The sequence below is a fragment of the Agelaius tricolor genome, unplaced genomic scaffold (assembly GCF_023055355.1).
Source record: "Agelaius tricolor isolate 1412-34295 unplaced genomic scaffold, bAgeTri1.0.p SCAF_5, whole genome shotgun sequence".
In the NCBI taxonomy this organism is placed as follows: domain Eukaryota; kingdom Metazoa; phylum Chordata; class Aves; order Passeriformes; family Icteridae; genus Agelaius; species Agelaius tricolor.
The window spans coordinates 16,730,409-16,756,367 of record NW_027269265.1 but is presented as its reverse complement, the minus strand read 5'-3'; the positions used below and the strand labels follow the sequence as shown (position 1 = coordinate 16,756,367).

At 42.2% G+C, this 25,959-nt stretch overlaps 2 protein-coding genes across 7 annotated transcripts in view; both read right to left on the bottom strand.

Moving 5' to 3' along the window:
• CCDC88C (coiled-coil domain containing 88C) overlaps positions 1 to 15,233 on the bottom strand; it is a 97,084-nt gene extending 81,851 nt beyond the window's left edge. For 2 of the 3 annotated variants that reach the window (XM_071426608.1, XM_071426609.1), the window contains exons 1-3: positions 14,600 to 15,233; positions 14,396 to 14,496; positions 7,052 to 7,160 (exon numbers count right to left, since the gene is read on the bottom strand). In XM_071426608.1, the coding sequence (XP_071282709.1) occupies positions 7,052 to 7,160; positions 14,396 to 14,496; positions 14,600 to 14,659 (270 nt within the window). In that variant the 5' untranslated portion in view covers positions 14,660 to 15,233. The remainder of the gene's footprint in view (positions 1 to 7,051; positions 7,161 to 14,395; positions 14,497 to 14,599) is intronic. The other variant, XM_071426610.1, reaches the window with a different exon arrangement.
• Positions 15,234 to 23,788: 8,555 nt separating this feature from the next.
• Positions 23,789 to 25,959, bottom strand: part of PPP4R3A (protein phosphatase 4 regulatory subunit 3A) — a 42,253-nt gene continuing 40,082 nt past the window's right edge. For all 4 annotated transcript variants that reach the window (XM_071426606.1, XM_071426602.1, XM_071426603.1 and 1 more), the window contains one exon: positions 23,789 to 24,667. In XM_071426606.1, coding sequence (XP_071282707.1) covers positions 24,554 to 24,667 — 114 coding nt within the window. In that variant the 3' untranslated portion in view covers positions 23,789 to 24,553. The remainder of the gene's footprint in view (positions 24,668 to 25,959) is intronic.

Here is a 25,959-nt window from a genome sequence, read left to right as displayed (position 1 = left end):
CTTGCCCAAAGTTGAGGCAGCAGGAGTGAACATGGCTGTCTGAACAGCAACTTACATCTCAAACCTAATATCCAAAAATACATAAGTGGTAGAGGACTGAAATACTCTGTGGCTTTAGCATTGGTAATAACAGCAACAGTCAAGGAGATTAACATCAGGCCTTGGCTTTGGTTAAGGAAAGTCACACACACTCTCACATAACTCTTTTTAAGCCATATAAAGGACACTGTGGGTGTGTTCTGCAGTTCAGACATCCCAAGAATTGCTCTCAATTAACATGTCAGAGGTTAAGTAAATGCTGCTGTGTGGGAACCAAACAGCTATTCCATACTGTAAAATTTTACAGATCTCCTCCATCTGCCACTGTATGTTAGGACACTGCTCCTCTCTTAGCTCACTTTCTTCATTTGTCTGCACAATACATTCACACCCCTCCAGCCTATTGAGCAAAACAAAGACATGATTGCAGACATATGTCAGGTTATTCTGCCCTTTCCCCTATTCTAGCTCCAGGAGAAAAGTAGTTTAAAAGTCAAACCATTCTCTTCCATCTGTTTGAGGTCACTATTTTATTCTGCATTCAAAAGCACATAGAGCCTCAAGGAAAAAAAACAGGTCTCTAAAATCAGTCCTCCCTTGAACTTCCAGATAGAACTCAATCTATCAGCCAAAATGCATCCTGGAATCAAACCCAGTAATCTCAATCAGGTGTCCAACAGCATGCTACTAAGTCACTTGGAATGTACCTCTCACCAGCCTGGGAACACTTTTAAAACTGACCTCTGCAGAAACTTATTTCAACTCTGAAGCAGCAATATTTGTTTAGTTCTTCTGGAAATGATCAAGACCATTTTCACTAACAAAGCATCAGACAGTCTGGCTGCTAGTGATGAGTCACTTGTCTGTCTCTTTCCCACTGAAATATATGAAAATCATATACAAAATGATCATGATTTTTGTGATTCTTGTGTTTGTTCCACTGCAGCAGAGTGGGTACCCATTTTCAGCTGAAGAACTAAAACAGAGACTAACATCACTGGTTCAGCATTTCCCAAATGGCAGCACCAAGGTCAGTCACTCCCTTGCCCTGCACACAGCACTACAGTAAGTGAATGTCTTCACAATTCACTGTGGACAATACCAGTCTTACATGCAACCTCCATGTCTCATGATCATGCTCCTGCAGAAGAGAAAGCCTAACTCAAAACATTTTTGTCACTGCAGAACCAAGACAGCTTCATTAAGCTAAGTACTGCATAAATACATGTAGGCAGTCTGTGCCTGTAGCAAGTTTAAACTAGCTAAAAGTCAAATGAACAGAAGCAGAAGCAAACACACAGCTAATAAGGTTCTACTCCAGGTCGTGCCAGTGGCAGAATCTCAAGTCCTGAAAGGCCCACTGCCTTACTGAAACACAGGCCATCCCTACAACAGCACCTTACAAATCATTATTTCTCACAGGAGTTGGTTTATTTATTGTAGAGTTGTGAAAAACAGAGGCTTCATGGCTGCTCCCTGTTGTTGCTTTGTGCAGCTGGAACTTCAGGCCACAAGAACACGCACACTGCCTCTGGTAAGTGGAGTAGCACAACTCCCAGTGCAGAAAATATTGGAGACTCTATGAACACAGCCCACTCAGCTGTACAGAAAAGGGAGAGAACTGCACTTAGGAGTGCATGACATCAGCAAAGCATTTGAATCAAAAAGTTTCTGTTGAAGCTTTGGATACCTTTGTATGGATATCTTTGTTCATGAGAAAGTTGACACTCTGTTAATAATTTTGGAATTTAAAGCTCAAGATGAAGAAAGGTTGGCCCTAAGCCAAAACAGTTCCTTAGGGAACAGGAAAGGAAAGCAGTCACTCAGGCACAGTATAGCTTAACCCATCAATCTGACAAAGCTAGCAAAAAGAAATTCAGTTTTACCCCATTTCAGCAGGCCACTGCAGGTACAAACTTTCCCCTAAGAACAGAAAAATACTTTTTTGGCTCCAGGGTGTGTGCATTTCTAACGTTTTGCTGTTTACTTTGCTAAGGACTAGATCACTAGCCCACTAGAAGTAGCCTGCCTAGTGGGGAAAGATGCCAGCTCAGAAAAAAGGACACTGCTACTTCCAGAACTTTATTTATAGCTTGAGTACAGTTGCCAGTCCCTAAGCTGTGCCCAAATCTGGAGCTCCAAGTTGGAATTTCTCTTTGCAGTTCAGTTAAGAGCTCTAAACCTGACTCAGTGCTTCAACTACAGAAGTGGGAGTTGTTTACTGATCTGGAAGCTATTGGTATTGCAAGACCTTCACTGATCCACAGGGAAAAACTGCATTTGCCTCAGCCTGAAAACAAATTCCTATCAATTCCAAAGGTTAGAAATAGATTCAGCAACTCATGGGCAGCTAACATCCTTCAACACACCTGATAAAAACTCTGCTGCTTGCCACCTGTTTTACACAAGTATGGAGCAGTGAAGCAAAAGGAGGACACATGTCTGAAGAAATATGCCTTAAAAGTAAGGTATCCTTGCCCTCCATGATCTCTGGGCCCAGCTAAGTGATTTAGGTGGGGACAGGAGGATTTGTGGTAACATAGTCTCTAAAATGCAGTGAATTGCTTCCCTTTACTCATCCTCCTCACTTTAATGAGAACACTTAGGGTTTTTATGAGTTTCTTACTAAAGTTGTACATGCCACACAGTCACAACTTTTGTCAGAATTGTGCCTCAGTACAACTTATTTGATTAAGAGATATTTCCAACCTCTTAGAAACACGAGGTAATCTGTCAGGTATTTAGTAGCCACAACTGCAGGGAATAGAGGCAACAAAAATACAGCCATGACCACACTAGCATTTCTTCCAAAAGCATTTCTCATCCACATACTCCAGATGTGACCATAATACCCATCCAGGCACAGCCAAGGGATGACCACATTCTTTTCTTTGTCAGCTTCAAGTTTTTCATGTAAATGCAAGGAATTTTTGCTTGAGAGAGCATTATATACTGCTGGGGCAATTACTGCATTTTTGAAGGTTAGGAAGCTAGATGTTTTCAAAACAGACCCTTTCATAAAACTGTTTTATTTACTGGTATCAAAGTGATTTTTTGTTCCTTAGAAAAAACACTAATCCAAAGATTGACACATGAGCAAAAGAAGTTCAATAAAGCCAGTTCAAGCTTCCCCTGCCAGCCTGCCTTAGGCTTCTTCCAAAACTCCACAGGTATGAGCATATTATCCAAACATTGCAGAAATCAGGTGCTTCTCTTACATGGAATCTTCAAGTAGCAGCACCTACCTATTTAAATATTCCCTACAACACAGCAAAGGGAGAGGCTAATACCCTTCAGATTTTCTAGCATTCTTCCATCTGCTTTCAGTTTAAAGACAGACAAGCATTAGAATTCAGAGCAAAAAGTCACATAAACTTCGCACTATGAGCAAACTTTCTGCTGTGTTCAGCCTTTTCCAAGATATGGCACCAATTCCAGAAGTTTTATGACCAGCCATTTCTCTAGTGAACCAGTAGTATAACTGTTATTAAATGCAATTAATGACATTCTCTTGAAAGCTCATAAAATCCCACAGCAAAATGAGTCACATGCTCTGTTTCAAAAGAGGTGCCCTCTCAAGTCAATAAAACCTGCAAAGGTACAAATGTTGAGGAAGTTGGAAATGCAAAGATGTTGCATGGTACCACTGATAACATGTATTACATAGACAACAAATAAATTTAAAAATCACCAAAGCCAGCAACAACCAGTGTTGTCCTCCATTTTAAGAGTCCTGACACTTTCTTAGTAGCCACCAGCAACTGAAACTTCTCATGCAAAGGTTGAAAGCTGCAAGATGGCACCTTTTCAGAAAATTGCAAATGAACAAATTCAGTTAGCAAATTTCTAAAATAGAGAGGTTATTCAAACAGAAAAAAAGGCCTCTTCATTGCACTAACCCCTCACAAGTTGTGTCTGGTGAAGCACATACAGGGGCTGATCTTTAAAGCTTAAATCAAACCCAAATTCCACCAGTAACCTGGCTTGCTCATACGTATCTCCAGCAGAAACTCTCAGCTTATGAGATCAGCAAAGTGCTGAAAAAACACTGTAATATTTGGAATTATGCTTTTGGAACAGACCTGTCCCTGTTTTCTGAAGTAGCATTATCTGTATTAATGAGAATTTTGCTTTAATGAAGAGATCAGCAATACAGCTATACAGAGAAATCTGATATTAGACATAGACAGACTAGACAATTACACGATCTGAAATGTCAACTACCTTCTGAATATCAGCATTAATTTTAGTAGGCACTTATGTCACCTTCCTCAGATACTGTTTACAGTACCATTGAATTTATGTCACACTCTTGGTTGCTCCTGCCCAGTACAGAGAAGGGCAAGTATTCTTTCATACCAATGTCCTTCAAAAAAGGAGGAGGAAAATACCACTTCATTCTAGATGATCTGATCTTCCAAATTCAGGAATTATGCCATAAACTTGACTTTGGTCCATTAAGTGAAGAGGAATGTAAAATGTCAAGTCCAATATCATGTTTTTAGGAGTTTTTGTTTCTCTTGAGCAAGCAGAAAATTTTGTTCCTGTTGTTTGTCAGGAACTTCTCCCTCACAGTCTGCAAACATGTTTCCAGCCAGTAAGACAGTACCCTCACTTTAACTTAGGCTAATGTTTTTATACTGCTTCATTAAACAATGCCCATAACTTCAACCTATTTAAAAAATCTCTACTATTCAGGAGAGAAGTAGCATAACATTTAATTATTAAGAATATTTAATATCCCAAAGCACCTATGTGGCTGCATGTAATAAAAAACCCTAGTAAAACCTACTTAAATCATGTACTAAATGACAAGAAAACCTCCAAACATCTGACAGAGACATGAGTAGAGATGCAACATTATACTCCACATCAATCTCACTCAGAGGTCAATTACAGCATAGATGGCCTCAGTTACCCCCAGACTGATGGAGAGTTGCAGGCTGCACACACCACATCAAAGGCAATCTCAGATTAGCATCAAGACCTTGGACTTGCCCTGAAGATATGACTGTGTCAAGGAAAAAGAAGTTTCTTATATAATCTTATTGCCACAAAAAAAAGTTATTTTATTGTAAACTTTGTTGTAATTACATTTTCAGGACCAAATACAAAGACTGATGAGCTCTCTCTCACAACTGCTTTGTTTACATACTGTATATACAGTCCTCAGGCAGCAAGATTCACAGTATTTAATTTCTGGACCATAATAGGAACATCACTGTCACAGCTGCTAGTGCAAGCCTCAGCTACTGTTTCCATTGAAAATTCTGTGTATAACCTATTTTACTTGTTACTAGCTTTATTGGATTAGCTCAACAGCAAGGTCAACAAGCAACATAACACATGACTTTGAATCACTTTTCTTTTCTCCTGACTCTGATCTTGCTCCAGGTACTTTTAAAAGAGGTCAGAGTATCAGCTTCAAGAAAGAAGAAAAAAAAAAAAAAGAGAGAAAAAAGAAAAAAAAGCTAGTGCATGAAAGCTTCAACACCTGAAGGACCAGACTATCAGACAGCAAATCTTGTGGGGGCAAGGAGAAAGAAGGTTAGGACTAGTCTCTCTTGTAGACTCCATATACATTTAAACTATTTACTGAATTACAGAAACAAACAGCAACAAGAAGACAAACCAAAAAACCACCCACTAAACCCCAAATTTCAGCCTCTAGTTATGACCAAATGGAATTTCCCCTTAGAAATCACAAGTCTCAGGAATGACATCACATTGCATCAGCATCTCCAGATCTCAGCAAGAGACACAGATCAGTTATCTTCAGAAATAGATTATATCCTCCCCTACACCATCTCAAACCTGAGTTACTTTGTTTTCCCAGCAGGCTGCTGGAACTTGCACAGATGAGTCACACAGCACATCTGACTCTGTCATTTTTCACATGAGCCTCTCTTTCAGACCTCCCTAGGCAAATCCAGGAGCAGAGTTGTGGCAATGACGTGAAAGAGCAGTGGACAACTTTGGAAGAGAATGGCATGGAAAGGCACTACTCTACATATCGTCTGTATTTTGAAGACAAAACCAATACACAGTCCCTTCTATATATAAAGATGAAGTGTCTTGGGTAAACACACTGGCATGAACTCCTACAGTTTAGCTGGCTTGTTCAGTATATGATTGAGACACACAGAAGCATTTTTACAATCCTAAGTGGTTTCAGCCTGGTTTATATACTGTACAGCATTCAAATCTGGCAAAAGACATGTAGAAGTAAACAGTAGAACAGTTACCTCCTCACTAAGAAGTCCAAATACACACAACAGTGAGCATACAGAAATCCTATTTAGAGTAACTGAGTTCATGCTATGGCTCTCCAGCAGCAGCCAACATGCTTGTAACCCTGCAGAAGTGCTCAGCTGTCACCAGCCTGGTTTTAGGGGAGCACTGTTACAGTAGAGGAACACTGACAGCTCAAGAATGACATCCAACAAGTGCAGTGTGAGACTCTGCAGTCATTCCTGCACTTGGCTCTCTTAGAGAAGTTCTGAACAAACAGCTGCTTGAACACCAAAGTACAGTGTAAGAAGTCTACCTTCAAGCTAAGCAAAGACTTTATTTTTCCTATCAAGATTTATAGTCTAGTGTTAAAAACATTTCTTCATCAATATTCTATTTTCTAGCAGCCCTCTAGAAACCAAAGAAATGGTTTCCTGTTTTAAAAAAGTCTTATGCCTAGAAACACTACTTCCATTTCAGCAAACCCCTTCACATACACAACCCTACCACAAAACAGCCCTTTTAGTACATACATCTCTAAATGCTGACAGTCTTTGAGGACAACAACTTCTTCAAAAAAAGATGAAGGCAAGGAAGCAGCCTCTGGCCATGAGGAATAGATGAAGATAACCGTATTGTCATTTGCAGAAGAATAAGCATGGCTGAAAGTACTTTACACAAACACAATTTCCTCTCCATTTCCTGTATCAAGCTCCTTTGAGCCCCCAGCCCCTGCACAAGCAGTCACCACAGATTAATGAGCAGAGAGCAGAAATCTCACCTGATAGTAAGTCTTAATGTTTCTGATCAAGATGGTGAGGTTTTGAACCCGAAGATAGGTATCATTATTTACATGCTTGTTGACACGTTGGTTGGTTGGTCGAGGATCTCTATTAAAAAGGAAGAAAATAAAATATTATTAAGCTGGTGTTAAGACTTAACACCTCAATAGCACATTTAAGTTTGTTAATTAAATACACTGAGTTATACAGGGTACATAAGCATTAATTCATGATAGAATAAGCTCATTATCTCTGCACCTATGTGTAAGTTGGAAATATTTCCTGTGAGTCACAAAGTACCCTACTGCAACCCACACAGGATTTCAGGTCAGCTTCCCTTCTTACCCATATTGCCCTGAAAAAAGAGCATATCTAGTTTGTGCAAGCTAGATCAAAGCTGTCTCAGATAAGATGGGGTTTTCCTTATCCAAATAAAGGCAAGTCTAGGAAATACTATCATGTCTTCCTTGGCTTTGGAGTTTTATGACAAGAAAAGGGTATTAATACTTGATTGGTGATCACTGTAAAAACTTCAAAGACCAGATGTATCCTAAACTGAAGGGGAAAAAAAAAATACTGCATTTATTACCCCCCATACCATCTTACTAGATCTCTAATATACATGCTATGTTTTTTGTTTGATTTTAAAAACAAATCAAAATTGTACCTGAAGGAATTTTATTTCTAAAATAAAAAGAAAGACAGAAAAAAAGCTGCAAACTCTTTCATACAAATGTGCATCTTCGGATCATCTCCATACACTCACTCTACGAGTCTGGAAAAAAAAGGAACCCAAAAATCTTTATCTGCCAATAGCACAGATCAAAGATTTATGTTTGTCCTCTAATGATGACTCTTATCAGCAGACTCCTACACAATCCAAACACCTGCCTCCCAGAGCTCTGCTCTGGCTGTTAATTAAGCCATTAACAGCTCTTCCAGGGCCAACTATTGAACTCAGGCGTTGACAAGAAAATAAAAGAGGAACTGATCCAATATTTATTTTTAAAATATATCTGCCAACGTTTACATAAGTATATCAAAGAGTTTACATAAATAGGTTTACTTTTTTTAAAATGCACGACCAGTCCATAGCACCTCGAGTGAAAGCAGTGCTATGTGAATAAGTATGAAAAAAATACATAGATATTCCAGAGATGAGAGAAAACTGCCTTGACAGCAGGAAACATCTGACATGGTATTTATGTATGTGCATTTAAGCAGACATCCAATATTGGCATAAACTAGCAAGACACTACACAGCCTTTCCAACAGCAAAAGACTTTGTATACACATTTATACTATAATAAATTATGAAAGAAAGAACAAAAAGAGGCAATTGCAACAAGCTTTTAAAGTAAAATCTGTAGTAAGTATTCCATGTTACTGCTGCTCAGACAGAGGAGTGCAGAAGCCATACTGATAACAGTTGGACAGGATGGGTCCTGGTTGAGGGAGAAGAATAAATGCCACCTGGGCCTGAGCTCAGACAGCAGCCTGCCTTCAGTGCACTCTGAGCAGATGCTGTACCCCAAAGGAAGCTGGACACAGCTTTTTTAGGCAAGGCCATGACAACAAAGTGGGAGGCTAAAAGGGAAGAAGCACTCAGTAAAGAGAAGCTGGCCAAACAGAAGGGTCAAGCTACAGTTTTCATTTCCATGTGAAAGCTCATGGAATTGAGTACACTGCCACGCCACTGGTCACTGTCCGGCAGTGTTCCCAGCTTTGTAGCCAGGAACTAACATCTTTGACTGGTTAGCAGTCACTACTCTACAATCCTTCCCAGACCTGCAAAAAATGGGTCAAAAATGCACAAAACACAGGACACCAGCCACAGGAAAGCAGAGGCTATTTCTTCAACAGCTGCAGCACTGAAACTGCAGGACTTGGATGATGTTTTCAAAGGCACATAAGACACAGAACAGCTACTTCCTAGACAAGACCTGCTCATTCTTCCACAGTGGAGACTGTGTTACAAGAACATAAGCACCAGCAGGATCAGGCCCTCAGGAGCAATTCCAGAGCTTTTATCCTATCATCTTCGTTAAAGGTAATTGATTGCTCCAAGAGCCCTTAATGCCACTGACCTCTGGGTCCTCTTAACCTCCAGCCAAGCTGCAGCACAGCACAGCTCTGGCACTCCTCCATCACAAAAAAGTTAAAAGCTTTTCTGAAAATAGAATGTAGCTCAAAAACGTGTTTTCTGAACACATTGAGTAACCAGTTTCACAAAGCACCCCAGCTTACTTCAGAGAGGACCCTCTGACAAGATGTGGAAATCCAGTGCAGCCTACACTTCAAACTGCCACAGCTTATTGTCTTCACAGGAAAATGGAACAATGCCTCCTCAACAAGCCAGATCCCGTTTCTTCTTTCTGTGCTTAAAGACAATCCTACCCTAAAGAAGACAGGGCTGTTGGTACTACACTTTGAACATTATAGCCCTTGCCTGTATGGTGAAATTTGTTCATCAAGAATTTTATAGAAAAAAACTCTAAGGACCACACTGAAAATTAAAGAGAGGGTTTTTTTGTTTGTTTTTGTTGTTGGGTTTTTTTGGCAATACTAATCAGGTAACCCAAACAAATTCATGTTTGGATTTATCTGAAAAAAATCCCCGAACACCACCTCAAGATGCCTTTTCAGTCCTTTGATGTCTGGTCTTCCCCTTACACACAAATATAATGAAAACTACATTTCTTCTTTCTTTTTTTTAAAACCACCTACTTCTCAAGATCAAAAAAGTAACCTAAATAAGACTGAGGCAGCATGGCTGAGGTGTGACTTAGGGAAGTACTCCACAAACCAGTAAAAACCCACCCAAGCCAAATAAACAGAAAAAAGTCTCAAACCTCACTATATACCCGAACATTTTAAAGAAGTTGTCTGGTTTGTACATGCTCAATTCTTCTAGGAACAGAGAGGAAAGAAAGGGTCAGGAGACACAGATCAAGTAACAAGTTCAGCAGGTGTGGGGCCACCAACACAAGTGCACAATAATGCAATCTCTGAAGTCATAAAACTAACCATAAAAAAAAAATAAATTTTAAAATCCAAAATGACAATCCCATTCTTACAATTTCTGACGAGCCATTTTGAGGAGCAAGGGGAAAGCCCTCAAGCCAGGCCCAAGGGTTATGAGAAGCCAGAAGGAACTGAGTGGCCCAGCATCCTGTGGCACTTGACTCTGCAGGCAAGGCACTAACCAAAACTGCACCCACAGCAGGGCTAGTCTAACTCCTTCCTCTGTCAAATGAGATGATGCTACCAAGGCTGGCAGGTTCCTAAATTGCCTAGAAAATGGAAAAATGCACCTCTACATAGCATTCTAGAATTTTAAATTAAGCAGATGCACATCTCTAACACATCTTCTGGTATTTGTGCCATTTGCTACAGACCACGAGGAGCAGGCACTCACAATGTGGCTGTTCCTGTCACGTGGTCTAAAGTAAAGCCAACAGATCAATGGTACCACAAACCATGACAGCAATTGAAATGGAGAAACCTATTATTGTGCATTGTTATAACAGGATTTTAACACAAATAGCATTATCAGCAGTATTCCTAACACACATTCCTGTTTGCTAAATGTTTTGACAGGAGAGCAGTCTATTTTCAATTAGAATAATTAGAACAAGCCAAAGTGAAAACACTTCTGTGCCTGCCTAAACCTCTATGTAATTTCTTACAGGAAGTTTTATTTGGGAAGTGAGGCAAATATTTGCTTATGCTTGTAGATATTATGCCACAGCTGCAACTGTAACACTGAAGGCAGTCATTGCAGTGCCACCACGTGCTAATTCCATACCAGGAAGTGACACACAGACATCTGAAAAAAGTTCTTTAAAGTATGTCTGCAGAAAATATCATTGACCTGGTACACATAAATCCATCAGCAACACAAGCTTGAAACACAGCATTTCCACTTTGAAGATTAACATTTTTGCATGCATTCAGCCAGTACTGCAAGTCTGCAAAAATCAACGTTGTTCTTCATGCACAATCAGGTTGGGATATACACTTGAGCAGGACACAGGCAAAGGAAACCATTCATTTACAACAGAATTATTTGAAAAACCATTTATCTTGTTTTAAAATCTAATAAATTTGGGGAAATCAAACACTGCTGTCTGACTCTTGCTACTAAATTTACACATTTAACAGCCAGGTGCTCCTACTGGGAAAAAAGAACGCTCAGTTTTCTTAGAAACAGTCTTGCTTGTTTTAGAGATCACTATAAGCAAAGGGATCACCAGCCAAGCCCAACAGCTGGTGTCCTACAGACTACAGGCTGCCAAAGCCCAGGCCAGGTTCCCCCCCTCTGCCCTTGTGCCATAGCTACATTTGGCAAGCCTGAGCAGACCCCATTTTATTCTGGGCTGGCATTCCCAGGGGCAGTTCATTTCTGAAGAGGATGAAGTCAAGGAACAGCCCTATTTTCACCTCCTGTCACAAAGCCAGCAGGGACCTGGCAGGCTGGAAAAGCAGTATTTAGCTGTCACATATCTCTGGTGACACAGCTACCTTGCTGAGATGAACCCAGCACCGAAAAAACGTTGACACTGCAACACAAAGCAGCTGGGATCTTCTCCACCCAAAGCTGCCAGACAGCATTTTGGAAAAACCTGAAGTATTACAGCAGAAATTAGGGGCTGACTGAACTCCTACAGCCCCCCCATGACTCAAGCAGCTAAAGCCTTACTTTCACTCAGCAATCTCCACTCAACAGGTGTATCTGGATTTCTTCACAGATCCACCTGTCTTTATTGTCTCCTGAATTAAAATCTGCTTTGCTGCAGGGCAGAAATGTTGTATTTTTAGTAATGAATTTCCCAAGAATCTGGCTTTCAAAATCTTCACTGAAAGAAACAGCTTGACTTGCAGCAAAGCACTGCATCACACCTGGTGTTTAGATGCAAGATCACATGCCCCTCTTATTTCTGTTCCCATAATCAGGCAAGCAGGACAAAAAAAATTCCAAGTGAAACAACACACAAGTGATGAGGCAGCTGCCCACATGAGGAGCCCAGCTCCTTCACCCTGCCTCCCCCTACTCTCTACATGTGTGTGCATGCCTGCATCTGTGCTTTCAAGCAATCAACACTATCATGGCATGGCAAATCCAATTCCAGGTTTATCAAAGGCTCTCATTAAAAGGCTTTTAGCAGGAAGAAATCTCCAGCCAAGCACTGAAAGCCATCTTCAGGAACCAGGATTTAAAAAAACTGATGAGTAAGAATTTTTAAAAACACTTTTTTTCTTTTAATTCTGAAAGCTTTGTGGGGCAGAAACATGCCTTGCAAGACTTGCCTGACTTACATGTAAGCAGTAATTGCATTGCAATTTCAAAAGTTAAAATCAAGGAAAAGTAAAGGTCAGTCAGTGCCTCTCCTGAGCACCTTGCTAGGTCAGGATACACTGACCTAAAGAAAACTGCCATCCTTCCTATATTAAACAATCTTGGGGTCTCAGTACAAAGCTTTTGGTTTCAAGCTCTTTAGTCACCATTAGAAGCACTGCTAAAGCTGCCTAAAAGACTCCAACACTTTCTGAGACAACACTGCCAGAGATGTTTGTTAAGAAAAAATGCAAAGAAAGAAAAAACAAATCCTCACCAACTTATTCACCTGACAGCTTAAAACTCGTGAACATGCCAGGGCACCTCTCACAATCAGAGATTGGACAAAATGCCAACCAGTGTCACTGCACTCAGCCTGTATGCTTCTCTTCCTTATTTCCATGAGATCTTAGAATTGTCTCCTTGTCCCCAGACCATTGTTCAGTTGCTCCCTCGAGTTTAACAAACAAGAGTTTACCAACTCTTAACTCCTTAGACATAGTTCAATGTCCAATTACAAATATTTAAGTTTGCACACACCACCTAATAAAACTCTCCTAATGCCACAGTCATTCAAAAGCCACATCACTTCATAAATTCATTATTAACTACAACTTGGTTAATTTTTCTTGTTTTGAAATAAGATTACTAATGCACATATAATTTTATAAATGTATTAGATAACAGTGCTGTTTAGTTAAACCTGCAGCCAACTCAGCTGCTGTTCTTTGACAGTTAGGTTGGTCATCACTGTGCCAAACACAATGGTCAGGAATCAAAATTTAACTTCTCACGTCTTGGAAAGCTACAAGCATGGACCTAAACGTTCATACTTGAGGCTCTAATTTGCAGAAAATAATCTTTTTGAAGTGTAATTATTCCTTTCAAAATTCTAGAAATTATGCCTTGTCTTTACGAGAGGCTTCTATCCCTGCTAGTTTACACCACTAGTTTGTTATGTTATCTCCATGTGCTGGCTGATCTGCATTCTGTTCTGAATCGTGGATTTTCACCAGCTTCACTGTTTAAGCTTCAGTTCACAATTTTCACTCCTGGTAACATCAAATCAAAAGAAAATGTTATTACCTTCTCACGTGGAGCAGCCAGGTACCAGAAGATAATAAAATTTCACAATCTGAGTGGGTGAGGCACTGACTGGCAGATTTAATGTTATTTCTCAAGATTTTAAAGGCTTCTAACAGGAACTCTTCATTTAAATGCTTGGAGTAGCACTAGAAACCACTGGCCGAGCTTCAATTGATTTCAGTCACTTAAGAGAGCACACTGCCAAAACTGAGTGACTTCCAAACTCTCCTCCCCTGAAAGCCAGACATTTGTCCCTACAAACTCTCTCTCAGATGTATTTCAGAATATTTAAAATAAAATACAGTAAAAACAGTCCGGCTCTGCACGCAGCACAGTAGATCAGCAACAGGAAAGGATGTGGTTAAAAACAGCACAAGTCCTAACGACAATTCAATTCGGTGTCAGGGTATTTTCAACACTCCCTCTTTTGACCAGTTTTTAAGTTCCCTCAACACATGGCCTTACAGTGCCGCCGGAAAGAGGTAGCACTAGAAGGTTTTTCCAAATTATGTATTTAGTATCGAAGTTTACACAAGAGCAGACAAAGTTCAGATGAAACCCTCCCAGTAAAGCTTTATTTGATACTGTACTTTCATTTCCTTCTTTTTACTGCCACACACCTTCCACTGTAACACTGACTAAGATAATTGGGAGGAAAAAAAGGAAAAGAATATGAAAACCACACACATACCACGCAAAAAAAAATTAGGAAAACAAGTTAAAGAACACTGGACCTGGATTAGTTCGGAGCTTTTTCCCCCCCACTGTTTTCTGTTAATTTCAAAGAGCAAGCACAATGAAAAGCGCTCCGGCCCCAGGCCGCCCCCGCGCCTGAGGGAAGCTCTGGGCCGGAGCCCGGTATCCGCGGGAGGGCCAGGGCGCTGCCCCCTCACGTCTGCTGCCCCCCGACCCCACTCACATCTGCAACATGATCTTGTTCAGGACCACGCCATCCACCAGGTCCATGTAGACGCCGAGGTTGTCCTGGTCCTCGCTCCCCAGGTCCCCGAAGGTTTTCACCTGCCGGAGGAAGGACAGCAGGGTTGGGGGATGGCGGCCGGACCCAGCCACCCCCGGCAGGACAGGGCTGCCCCCTCGCTCCCCGCCGCCCCGCTCTGCTCACCCATGTCACCAAGGGGCTCTGCAGGAAGAGCTCCAGGAGCTCGGAGACGGTCACGTCCATGTCGCCGGGGCTCGGGCGGCGGCGGGAGGCTGCGGGCGCGGGGCTGGCTCACTCGGGAGACAAAGGCGCGGAGCCCATGGCCCGCCGCCCCGCTGCCCGCCGGGCGCTGCCTACAGGGCAAACAATGCGCGGCTCATCGCTCCCCCGCCCCGCGCCGGGGGCACACGCGGGGCCGCTCGCCGCGGTCCCTCCTCCCGACGGCAACAGGCCGGTCTTCCCCGCCGAGCTCGCTCCGCGGCTGCAGAAGAGGTTCCCCAGGCAAGAGCGAGCCACGCCGGGAGAGAGCTCAACCCAGCCGCCACGGCGAATGCCCGAGGGCCGGGAGCAAAGGCGCGGAGCTCCGACGGGACAGCTCCAAGCGCCCCCGTAGCCGCTCCGCTCCAGCCACCCCGGTACCTGTGGCGGGGCGCGCCCGTGCCCCGGCAATTAGACCCGGGCGGCGGCGGCGGCGTGACGGGCAGCGGCCGCGGCCAATGGGACGGGCGGAGGAGCCCGGCGCCGGCCAATGGGCGACAGTCCCGGGCGGCCTCGGGGGCGGGCCGCGGTGTGGGGTCGAGGCATCGCCCGCACGCGGCAGCGAGAGCGGCCGCGGCCTCTGCCCGCCCGGCGTGGGCGGCCTCGGGGGTGGCCGCGGCTGCGCCTCATTCCCGTTGTAACCGGGGTGATGCGCAGCCTCGCCTGCAAACTCACCGCGGGGCCGCGCCGGGGGCGGCTGTACCTGCCGGGAGCCACCCGGCGCCGCGCCCTCCTCCGCTGGGAACGGCGCCAGCGCCGAGCGGGAGCGCGCGGGTGCGAAGTTTACGCTTTAAAAAGCACGAAATTCCCCACCAAGTAATTCACAGGGGCGCTTCCAGACGTGCTGTGTAAAGCCCTTAGTGCAACTCAAAGAAGTAAGAGGGAAACTCGGAGCAGGGCGAGCGGCACAGCCTGTTGCGCTCCCGCTCGGAAGGAAGCGGCAGCAGGTGCCCGTGAGGGCGCTCCCGCCCGCGCCGGGATAGGAGCCCGGTGAGCCCGGCCAGCAGCCCCGTCCGTCCGTCCGTCCGTCCGTCTGCCACAGCGCCCACCGGCTGCCAGAAATTTATCCTATCTTTAGTTAGGAAAATAAGCAATGCCAGGTAATCTGGATGATTGCTGCTTTATTTATCGCAGGCTCAGAACTTGAAGAGGAATAATTTAGCCGTGAAGCTGAACAGTGTAAGGCAGGGTGTCACACAGTGGGGCTTGGTTGTGTCAGGGTTTCTGTTTGACAGTTTGCTCTACTTTTCACAAATGTAATCGTTTGTCTCTGGTATTTATCAGTCTGTGCATCAGCCACTTCTTCGTGCATTCTGCCTGTTTCTTGTTCGATCATACTGAACTCACAAAATAAATTTTGGATCTTGCAGAGTCAGGTGAGACATCTGAAGTTCTGGTTATTATTAACCACCTACCTTCAATTCATATTTTTGGTAAGGGGTTGAGTACATGTGTTCTTGTGCATCGACTGAAAGAGAGACATCTGTTGTTGTGCCTGAGGGACCAGAGAAGTTTGCAAGCAAACGATTACTAAATGATAGACACTGGTGTTCATTGCAGAGGCCTGTTTGTGCCACTAAAGATCAGGTTTAATGATCTGCTTCATGCGGATCCTCATTTTAGGCAGCCCTGTAGACAAGGACAGATAACTCCCTCTCCTGTGAATTGCAACTTGTTTTCAGTTTCTTGAGAGGATGTACCAGGAGGGCACAAGTGGTTAAATTAACCCTTTACTATGTGAGTCATGTACTCCAGTCATTTCGGGACCTGAAAAGAAGGAAGTTTTGCAAGCAAACCATCTGTTGCAGTTGGATGGAGAAAAAAGTATGCTTTCAAGTGTAACAGCCTTGGAGAGAAAAAGAATGGTTGATAGTTTCTCAACACTTCAGAGACATGGACTGCCGTACTTTGATTTCTTGAAGCCTTTTGATTTTCTGTCTTGTGGAAAGATTTTATTAAATATTTTTTCAAAGCATTTACTGCAGTGCTTACGACAGATGTGAGTGTTAATCAATAGAATCAAAAGCAAAACACCTTAGCATTTGAAAACTATGTAGAGCTATTCACAGAAGACAGATGCAAGAATGCTTCCCCACTTTTCACAACTTGGATGCAACTCATTTGTAGGACAGACTCCTGAAAAGAAGAAACAGCTGCATAGTCCGATCCAAGTGTTGCCAGTAGTAAGACAATTGAAAGGGAGGGCGCATCTTGGAGCACGGTCATAAACCCCAAATTTCTTATCCAGGAAACGTTCCTGGGGATGCTGTTAGCTGCCACATGCTCGCGCGTTATTCAAGGTGACTGCCTGCGTTACAGGAAACATTTGGCCTGGGGCAGTATGGAGGCGGGTGCTGGAGGTGCAGCCGCAGCAGCGGGACGGGGATGGGGTCGGGAAGGGGGTGGGGAACGGGGTCGGGAATTCTGTCGGGGATGGGTTCGGGAACGGGGTCGGGGACGCGGATGCCGCCGGCTGGGCCGCGGCGGGCGGGGGCCGGGCGCCCTCTGGCGGCGGAAGCGGCTGCGCGCTCCGCTCGGATGCCGAAAGCGAAGCAGCAGCGGGCAGGAACACTTGGCTCGCTTTGAAACGCGCTGGGAGCGCTGATGTAGTCCGGCAAATACTGATAAACTGCTTCAACACGCACGGGGCAAGCGGGATGCGCTGTTGCGAAGGGCTGCAGGCCGCGGGGACGCACGCTGGGAGATGCTGAGTGGCTGCGAGCCTCCCGCACCCCCCGAGCCGCACGGCGCGGGCGGGGAGCGCCGCTGCCCCGGGCACAACAAGCCCAGGCTTGCCCGGAGCTCCGCCGAGAGCAGCCCTGGACGCGGGGTTGCGGAGGGCAAGCTGCCCGCCTTGGGCAAAACACTTACCCTGGCTACGAGCCCCAGAATGCGTGCGGAGGGGTTTCCCCTCGGTAATTCTGCGCCATACCTGTCAGCCCCAGCTGGGTGTGTGCTTCCTCCACGTCCTCTCCAAACTGTGCCTTAGCATTTATAGTGGGAGCACTTTTATTCACCCACCTGTGTTCCACCGGAGATGTATCTTGTTAAACCTCACCCACCTACTACAGGTCAAGTTCTCCTTTCTGATGGTACCTGAAGCTGCCGCCTTTCCAGAGCAGATAAAATAAAACAAATACCAATGAATATATCCAAGAAAGTTCAGATCCAGACATGTACAAGCAAGTGCATTTAGAAATCATATTTCTTACAGTAGAGCAATGATGAAAATTTGTAGTATTTAATTTTAATGTGACTTGCAATAATTTTGATTTGATACCATTTCACATGGTCAACTTTTAACTAAGAACATAATTATCAAACAAAAAGCACCAGGACAGTGATTGAAGATACCGACATAGGTACAAGCTACTAAAGACACCAGTGTGTTTAATGCCTTCGTTATCATCATGTCTGTTTCTAAAGCAGTTTTCACAGCCACAAAGCACTCGATTTCCAAGGACAGACTACAGAGGGAACTTTCTAAGCTCAAACATTTCCAAATGTTCCTTTAGGCCGACTGTAAATTGCATGATTCACCCCCCTCAGACTGTCCCCTAGCAACGAGTACAACCATCAACAAAGCTCCACCATTCATCTGTTGTCTGAAGTGTAAGTTGCTGAGGGATGGGAATAACAGAATTCATGAGGTTACAATACAGGAGTTAAACTCATGGTAATCAGGAAAGAGCTTTTTCTCCTCCTTTGCTTGGGACTGTCGTTAAGCAGCTTTCTTGTAAATATGACTTGACTGTTCATGAACCAACTTCTCAGCTATGGAGCAAATTTGCTTTAAGTAGACTCTGGAGCTGTAAAATAATGTGTGCCAGGAGAAAAAGAAGGTGGTCAGAAAGTAGCTTTGGTCCTCACAATATTCGATTCTGAAATGCTGTTTTCAATGTTGTTTGTTTTGTTTAGAGAAAAGCAGTAAAGAAATTTAAATGAGAATAAAAAGACACAAATCTGTATGTGCCACCAAAACACAAATAAAACCCTAGAAGTATTTGCTAATGTGCCTTGGAGCCTTGGATCAATCTGAATGCGGGGGCTGGGGGTGGGGGGGCGGGATTCCAGTGATTTACAGTCTGTGGCTGGTATCTGAGGCATTCAGAGAGAAATTCTCAGAAAAAAACCCCTAGAATTAACCTTCAGCACATGTTTGGTCAGTGCTGAAATATAAGCCAGCTGCTTAGGCTCCTGAAGAGACTAACATAATACAGAATCTAAAATACAAAGAGAGTGAGTTTGGGCAGAATAAATATCTCATAAACTTCTGAGTCCATAGAAAATAAATAGAGACTCAAATACACAAGGCAAACAATAAAGTTAATACAAGCAAAAGATATGGGGAGGAGATGCAGGGGCACCAGCACTTTATGGCTCTTTGCATGAACTTGAAAGCAAGGTAGGAGTACTCAACATCCCAGGCGAACACAAAATGGTGACATAACCTCCTTGACTTGAACCCTTCAGAGAGGCAATGAGTGTCACAGCCGTGGAGGAATGCCCATGGGCCTGCAAGAAGAGAGAAGAAATGCTTTATTAATATGAAAAATATTTGAAATTATAAGTACCAATTCCTATCAATGATAACTAGCAAATGTCCTTATAAAAACAGAATGTGATTTTGAAGGTCCAGCACTTCTGGGAATTTTAGGTTTTCAGACAGCTGTTTTGCCACTTTAGTTTACAAGAATGTATCAATATCTATATTGATGACACTGGGGGTGAGGTAAAAATAATAGGCAAGCACAGCCAAAAGTTTTATAAGCAGCTTTGGGAAATACTTAGGCTGGCTGGAGTTGAAGGAAAGTATAAATTCAAAGGAAGGAAAACACTCCAGGGAGAAGTTAACAAAGCCTCAGCAGGGAGATGGATGGCAGCAGGGCTGGGACCACCACCTCTGATACCTACCAAGGGCAGAGCCATTTCTTGGAACAGTGAACAATATGGCACAGAGGAAATCTGTGTCCCTGCTGCCTGCTCAAATAGCACCCCAAACACACTTCTGTGTGCAAGAGTCACAGATTTGGGAAAAAGAATTTGAGGAACTAATGAAAGACTCCAGTTTTGAGGGGCTGTGACAGAAGGCACAAAACTAAGGTTGTCCAGTGATAGATATAGTTGTTTGACAAGATTATGGTAAAAATTGGTGGTCAGTACTTTATGTATCATGTGCACTGACTTAATGTGCAGAAATACAGAAGGTGCCTTTAATTCTAGCTGAATTTTATAAAAATGTTATTTAGAGAAGGTCAGTGTGGGCAGAAACTGACTTTAAATCACATGGACTTGACTTACTCCCTTAGAAGTGAGACTTTTTTAACTACAGATGCTTTAGAGAATTGTTATTTGCATTGTAACACTGGTATTTCACAGATGCTGGAGTGACTGCAGACTCACTGCAGAGCACACAAGGACTCTCCTGTGGTGACAATACTGTTCAACTCCATTTTTTAACTTGGCTATTCACATCTCCTACCTGTCTTTATACTCTATGTTCTACAGTGCACAGCAAGGCCACGGGTATAGATCTGAGGTCACTGTAAATCAGTGGCTATTTCAAACATTTGCCAGTAGCATTCTGCTTTTTTAACATTACCCACTGGTTTATATATTATTTTTACATTGTTCATAAATACAATTGGCATACAGAAGATGGCATCTTCCCCCTCCCTTTTTTAATTGCCTTTTTTTTTTTCCAGCAGTCCACAAGGGTTCATTTCAGCTTTCAATTGTTCTATTAATTTATATTAAACCCTCATAAGATTCATACTCCAGAGAATGTGGTTGCAACTAGAGCAGTATCAAATCAAATCTACCAGCTCATCAGGTAGGCAGGCACTGATGAAAATCATAGGAGAGAACCATAGAACAGAACCACAGAATATCACAGGTTGGAAGGGACCCACAAGAGTTGAATCCAGCTTCTGGCTCTGTACAAAACAAACCTAAAGTACAGTAAGTTATGTCTCCCTCACATGGATTAAGACATTCAACTATGGCTCTGACTGAAGGTGGGCATTACAGGCCCTCCTCCCACAGGAGGTTTTCCTTTATCTGCAGCATGCCCACATGCTCCTTTCTGAAATGAACTATGAGCTATATATTCCTTCATTTCTTCTGGACTTCAAAAAGACAAAGTGGTGGAGAACATGCACATGGACAACTTCTCTTCTTTGAACGTTTGCTCGGTTTTACACGTAGGCTGTGGGTGACCCATCTCATCTCCTGCTTTCACAACTTACCTGGAACGGGAGTTGATGTTCTCAAGGCAGGGGAACGGCAGTGCTGCTCTGGCATCCACAGCACTGCTCCAGGATGCCTCTGCAGCTGTAGAATGGTTGAGAGGGGTAAGGCTGAACTTGGGTGGCCACTCTACAGATGCCAGGAAACATCATTTAGCAAGGCAACCAATGCCATTGTGCTGGGCTGCAAAGGCAGCTAACAGCATCACAGCAGCAACATGAGAACAGAGCCCCACCACTGCTCCAATTAAACATCTCTGCAGGGATGCAAAACCACAGGCAAACCTGATCGGAACAGGTCCATCCTCAGCACATTAAAAGGATTGGGCCTACTTGGCACTTCATTCCATGAGAACATGATGCCTCACCTGGGTGGGCTATGACAGGTGGATGAGTGAATAGCCTGATCTTCATTGCCAAGCAGGCACATTACAGATAGCACATTCTAGAGACAAGTCACTGTTTAGATACACCAGGTTTAAGATCCTTTCACCTTCATGATACAGGAGATCTCTTTTGTGCTGATGTGCACTGTTAACCTGAATGAAGCCACACTCTGCACACATTAGAAGAAAATCTGGAAATATTCCAGATCATCTGGAATTTCTTTCATTAGTGTGTGGCTTCTTTGAGGGACCAGGTAGTTCATATACATTCTGTCTGGTATTCCCAGTAAGTCTAGGCTCAAAGCTTGGAAGTTAACCCAAGGAATCAGCATCAAGTCTTTCAGCCATTGAAGGAGCAGAGGGGTCTGTATGGATGATTTAAACACCCTGGCTCTTGCCTGTAAGTACTGAAGGGTTTGCCCTGTAAACCATACTTCAGGGCACAGTTAAAAAGCAATTGAGATGACTGAGCCGTGCTTAGTACAACATACATGCAGGTCTCTTGGGATTAAGGACAAAAAATCAGCCCAAAGAACGATCTAGAACAGGTACTGTTTCCTAACATCATTTCTTCCACCTATAAACTCAAACCCACTCTTAAAAAAAAATTATCCATCACTTCTTGCAATCCCAGTATGTTTTTTCCCCTAAAATACATTTCAAGATTTCCAGAAATACAAAAGTGAACATCACTGTGCAAGAGTATACCCACCATTCATCTACTTCCAACCTCCATGAATATATTATGCCAGTGCAGACACGTCGGGTCAGGCTATGAAGCATTAGATAACTGGGAAGACAACTAACCATCCAACCACAAGTCAGACAGCATTAAAAGATGTGCAGACTAATGTTTGACCAGCCTTTTAGAGCTTCATAAAAATATAAAAATTTCAAAAAGTTCCTGATTTCATTATTATTTTGACCAAGCCCAGTAACTTCAGCATAATACTTCTGTTCAAAGTAATGTTTCAAAATCCAAGATTCCTACAAGTATTATGAAAGTATCTGAAAGTCTGGAAGACTGCAGCATCAAACATCACAAGATTCAAGCACTCAGTTTATAAAGGAACAGAAAAAGTCTTTAACAAAAGTGCTCCTTTGACCAACTCAGAAGAATGATTTCCTGAGACAGAGCCTGCAAGACTTGCAAATGACTGTATGGATGTATTTTGAGAGCTTTATGCTCAAGAAAAGTTTGACATCTTGAGCTGGATTTAGGTTCTGACTAATTAAGAAAACCTGCAAAATTGCAGCTTTCCTTGTCACAATGTCTGCTCTGACACCAAAGCTGCAAAAATTAAATTTCAGTTTGTTACAACAGGATGGGGACTCAGCCTGCAGCAACAAATTGTGTTTAATCCTGTAGTGACCATGTGCATAACTCCTCACCTCTGTAAAACTGCTGAGGACTGCCCTATCACAGACATCTCAAATACATGATAAAAACACAACCTCAGAAAGTGATCACAAATGAACTCTTTGAGGAAAAGATGGCTAAAAATTTCTCCCTAAGACACACTTTTATTTAAATCCAAACTGGCTGGTATATACTCACAAAGCCCAACCACTGAAGCTTTGCCTTTTGTGGTTGGCACAGAACCTGCCATGCCATCTACAACATCCAGAAATGAAGTGCTCATCTACCCTTGGGTGTGATCCCCTGTGATCCTGCCTCAGATTCTCATTTCTCTTATTTCTATTTGTATTGATACATTTATGTATTAAACATCAACCTGCTGCTTTGAATGCCCGAAAGGAAACTGGCTCATCTGAAAACAGATGTAAGAAAGGAACTGAATAAACAACCCTTCATAGGAAGCACTGCTATGCAAAGCCATCTTCTGTAGGAAGCAGGATATAATGCCTGATTTCAAATTTGTATTACTTAAACTTTAGGCACAAGGGGAAAGAAGGTAGTCATTGATTTAGACCAAGTTAATTGCTGTTTTTCAATTGAGTATTAGAATCAATGTCAAAAGATGGTGTTGTTGTAAAGAGTTTATTTTACAACCATCTTCTATTCATGAAAACTGGTATTCCAAAGGGAATCAGAGATTTTTTAAAAATACTACTAATGCTGTTTTCCTTCAGCTTTAATTATTTCTTTTTTATTTTTTTAAGTCAAATGAGTCAGTATATTGGTATTCCTAATTCATCCATCTTGCATTTTGGTGAGTTAGTTACCATCACTGTTCTGCATTACAAAATTTCAGTCTCTTTGGAATACTGATTTCTGATCTATAGGTTTAATTTTTTTTATTTCATCCTGTTTCCCTGATTTTTCTCTCAACAGGTGCTACTGTAAATTTTAATATAAAATATTTAGTCACAAAATAGTATTGCTTTTATGCACATTGTTGCAAGATTTTTTCTCCAATAAAAACATTACCATCTTCCATAAAATCCTCAACATATTAAGAACTGTGATGCAGAACAAAATTACACGGTGTGAAACAGGTACCAGCACAACAGTGAGATTATATTACATCAAAAAATTTTAATGGTCCCAAATATATACTCAACAACTAAGCATACACTCAGGGGGGCAAAAAAAATTATGACACAAAAGTGACCACATCTAGAATTCCACTCAATCTTTAATCAAGAAGGGACAAACAAATCCCCCACCTCAAAAAAAATTTCTGCAGTTTAAAGGGCAAAGGGAACAGATTTAAAAAAAAAGAGGAAACTTTATATTCGGCCCTCCCCCGCAGAGGTTTTTAAAACCTGTTGTAGCTTGAGTAAAATGTTCAGAATGTATGATTTCAAAGGCAGGTCTCTTTTATACAAAGAAACTGCTGGCATTCTTAACTAGTGAAGAATTATGGCAAAACCCGCCTTTTCTTCAGAAGTCTCATACATGGTCCAAGAAAGCATATTCTGATTGTAGCAACTGACCAGCCAATCCAGAGTTCCACTAACAAAACTCCTGCCCTGTTGGCTTTTTTTTCTTTTTTTTTTTTCTTTTTTTTTGTTTTGTTTTGTTTTCCATTTCCTTCCCTGAGAAAAGGGCAACATGTGGTCCAAGCTGGAGAGCTCAAAGGCATAAGTCTTTCCCCTAAATGAAGTATTTCTCCTTCTTCTGCTCCTTTGAATTGGCACTTGATTGGCAGAAATCCATTTGTATAGGTTGATCTGTGTCATACACAGTAATTCACAAAAGATTGCTGCTTTGCTGTGGGTTTGCTTTGTTTTTGGAAAAAAATCCTTCCCCAACTGGTAATATTCTTCAGCAGTTGCCATTATGATGACTCAAGCTTTGCTTTCTTTGACAAAGGTAAAGTTTCCTCTTTATCTTCATCTTCATCATCCTCTTCATCATCATCAGGATAATCTACAAGCCCAACGAGGCCTCCCTACAAAGACAGACCAAATTATTATAATTAAGAGGATGTTTGTACATTGATAATTCAGGACTGCATTGTAACATGATGTTTGCACAGACTATTGCCATAAGTACACTGGTTCAGAAGGTTTTGAATAAAATAATGCAGAACAAAAAGAAATCCTTCAGTATGAATGAAAATGACATTATCTGAGAAATGTTAAAATGAATAAATCCAAAATGGAGCTTTACCTATCCAACTGGAAATATTGCCAGCTGAAATTTAAGTAAAGCCAAAAATTGACATAATTTTGCTAAGTGTCACTGCAGCTCCAGGTGTAAAGACAGTTTATTTTTACTGAGCACAGCTGACTGTATTGAGCAATCTGGAAGCACTTCAAAAACAAATGCAGAATAGCTTCAATTTAAATTTTTGAATTATGATACTTTTAGAATACAGTCTGTCTTGGCAAAAATTGAAGTGTGTAGTGGCAAAGAATTTTTTGAATAACATAATTGAATGATGTGTAGAGATTACATAGTTTAAATAACTTGTCAGCTGAAAATGAAAATGTATCTAATATCACTAAAAACTCTCTTGTATTGCAAATACCCACAAATTTAGGATTAGGCAGCTCTGGACCCTCGAAGAAGCAGCATGAACTTCTGAAAATTCCCCTAAGTATACTATGTTGCAATTTCTAAAGCATTGTATACTTTACTCAAAGGTCCTATTACTAATTCAGGTGCCTAATAATGGACACCCAAACCAGAACATTTCAGTCAACTGTATATACCAAAAAACAACTTGAAAAACAATTACACATATTCTGTACAGTCACATACACTAACACTGAGTACACTACACCTGAAGCAACAACATCAGGTAAGTAATGAAAAACCCAATTTCAACACTGTTTCTAGTTTGTGACTGGCATGTTTTACTCTGAAAGAAGGTAAGATACCTTCTGCCTGAATCCAGGAATGGTTTTCAGTCCACTGCATGTTCCTTCTTGTAACCTGAATATTTTTCTTTTGTCACCACTACTTGAATTTGTGGAGTCAATACTGTATCCAATATATTCCATATGTTAAGACTCCATTTCAGACTCAAGGAATTACACTGTCTGGGAGAAAAAAAGCCTCTAATAGACTGAATGGATTTGCAAGCCAATTTCATCCCTTTTAAAAAGCACTTTAACTCTTGGGTTATGCAAGGAGTTTCCTCCACAGAAGGATTTAGAGAAGTGTCCTTAGGTTCTTCCATCAGCCAAACACTTCTGATCCAGGTGTTTTCAAGAGAATGCAATCCAAATGCAAACT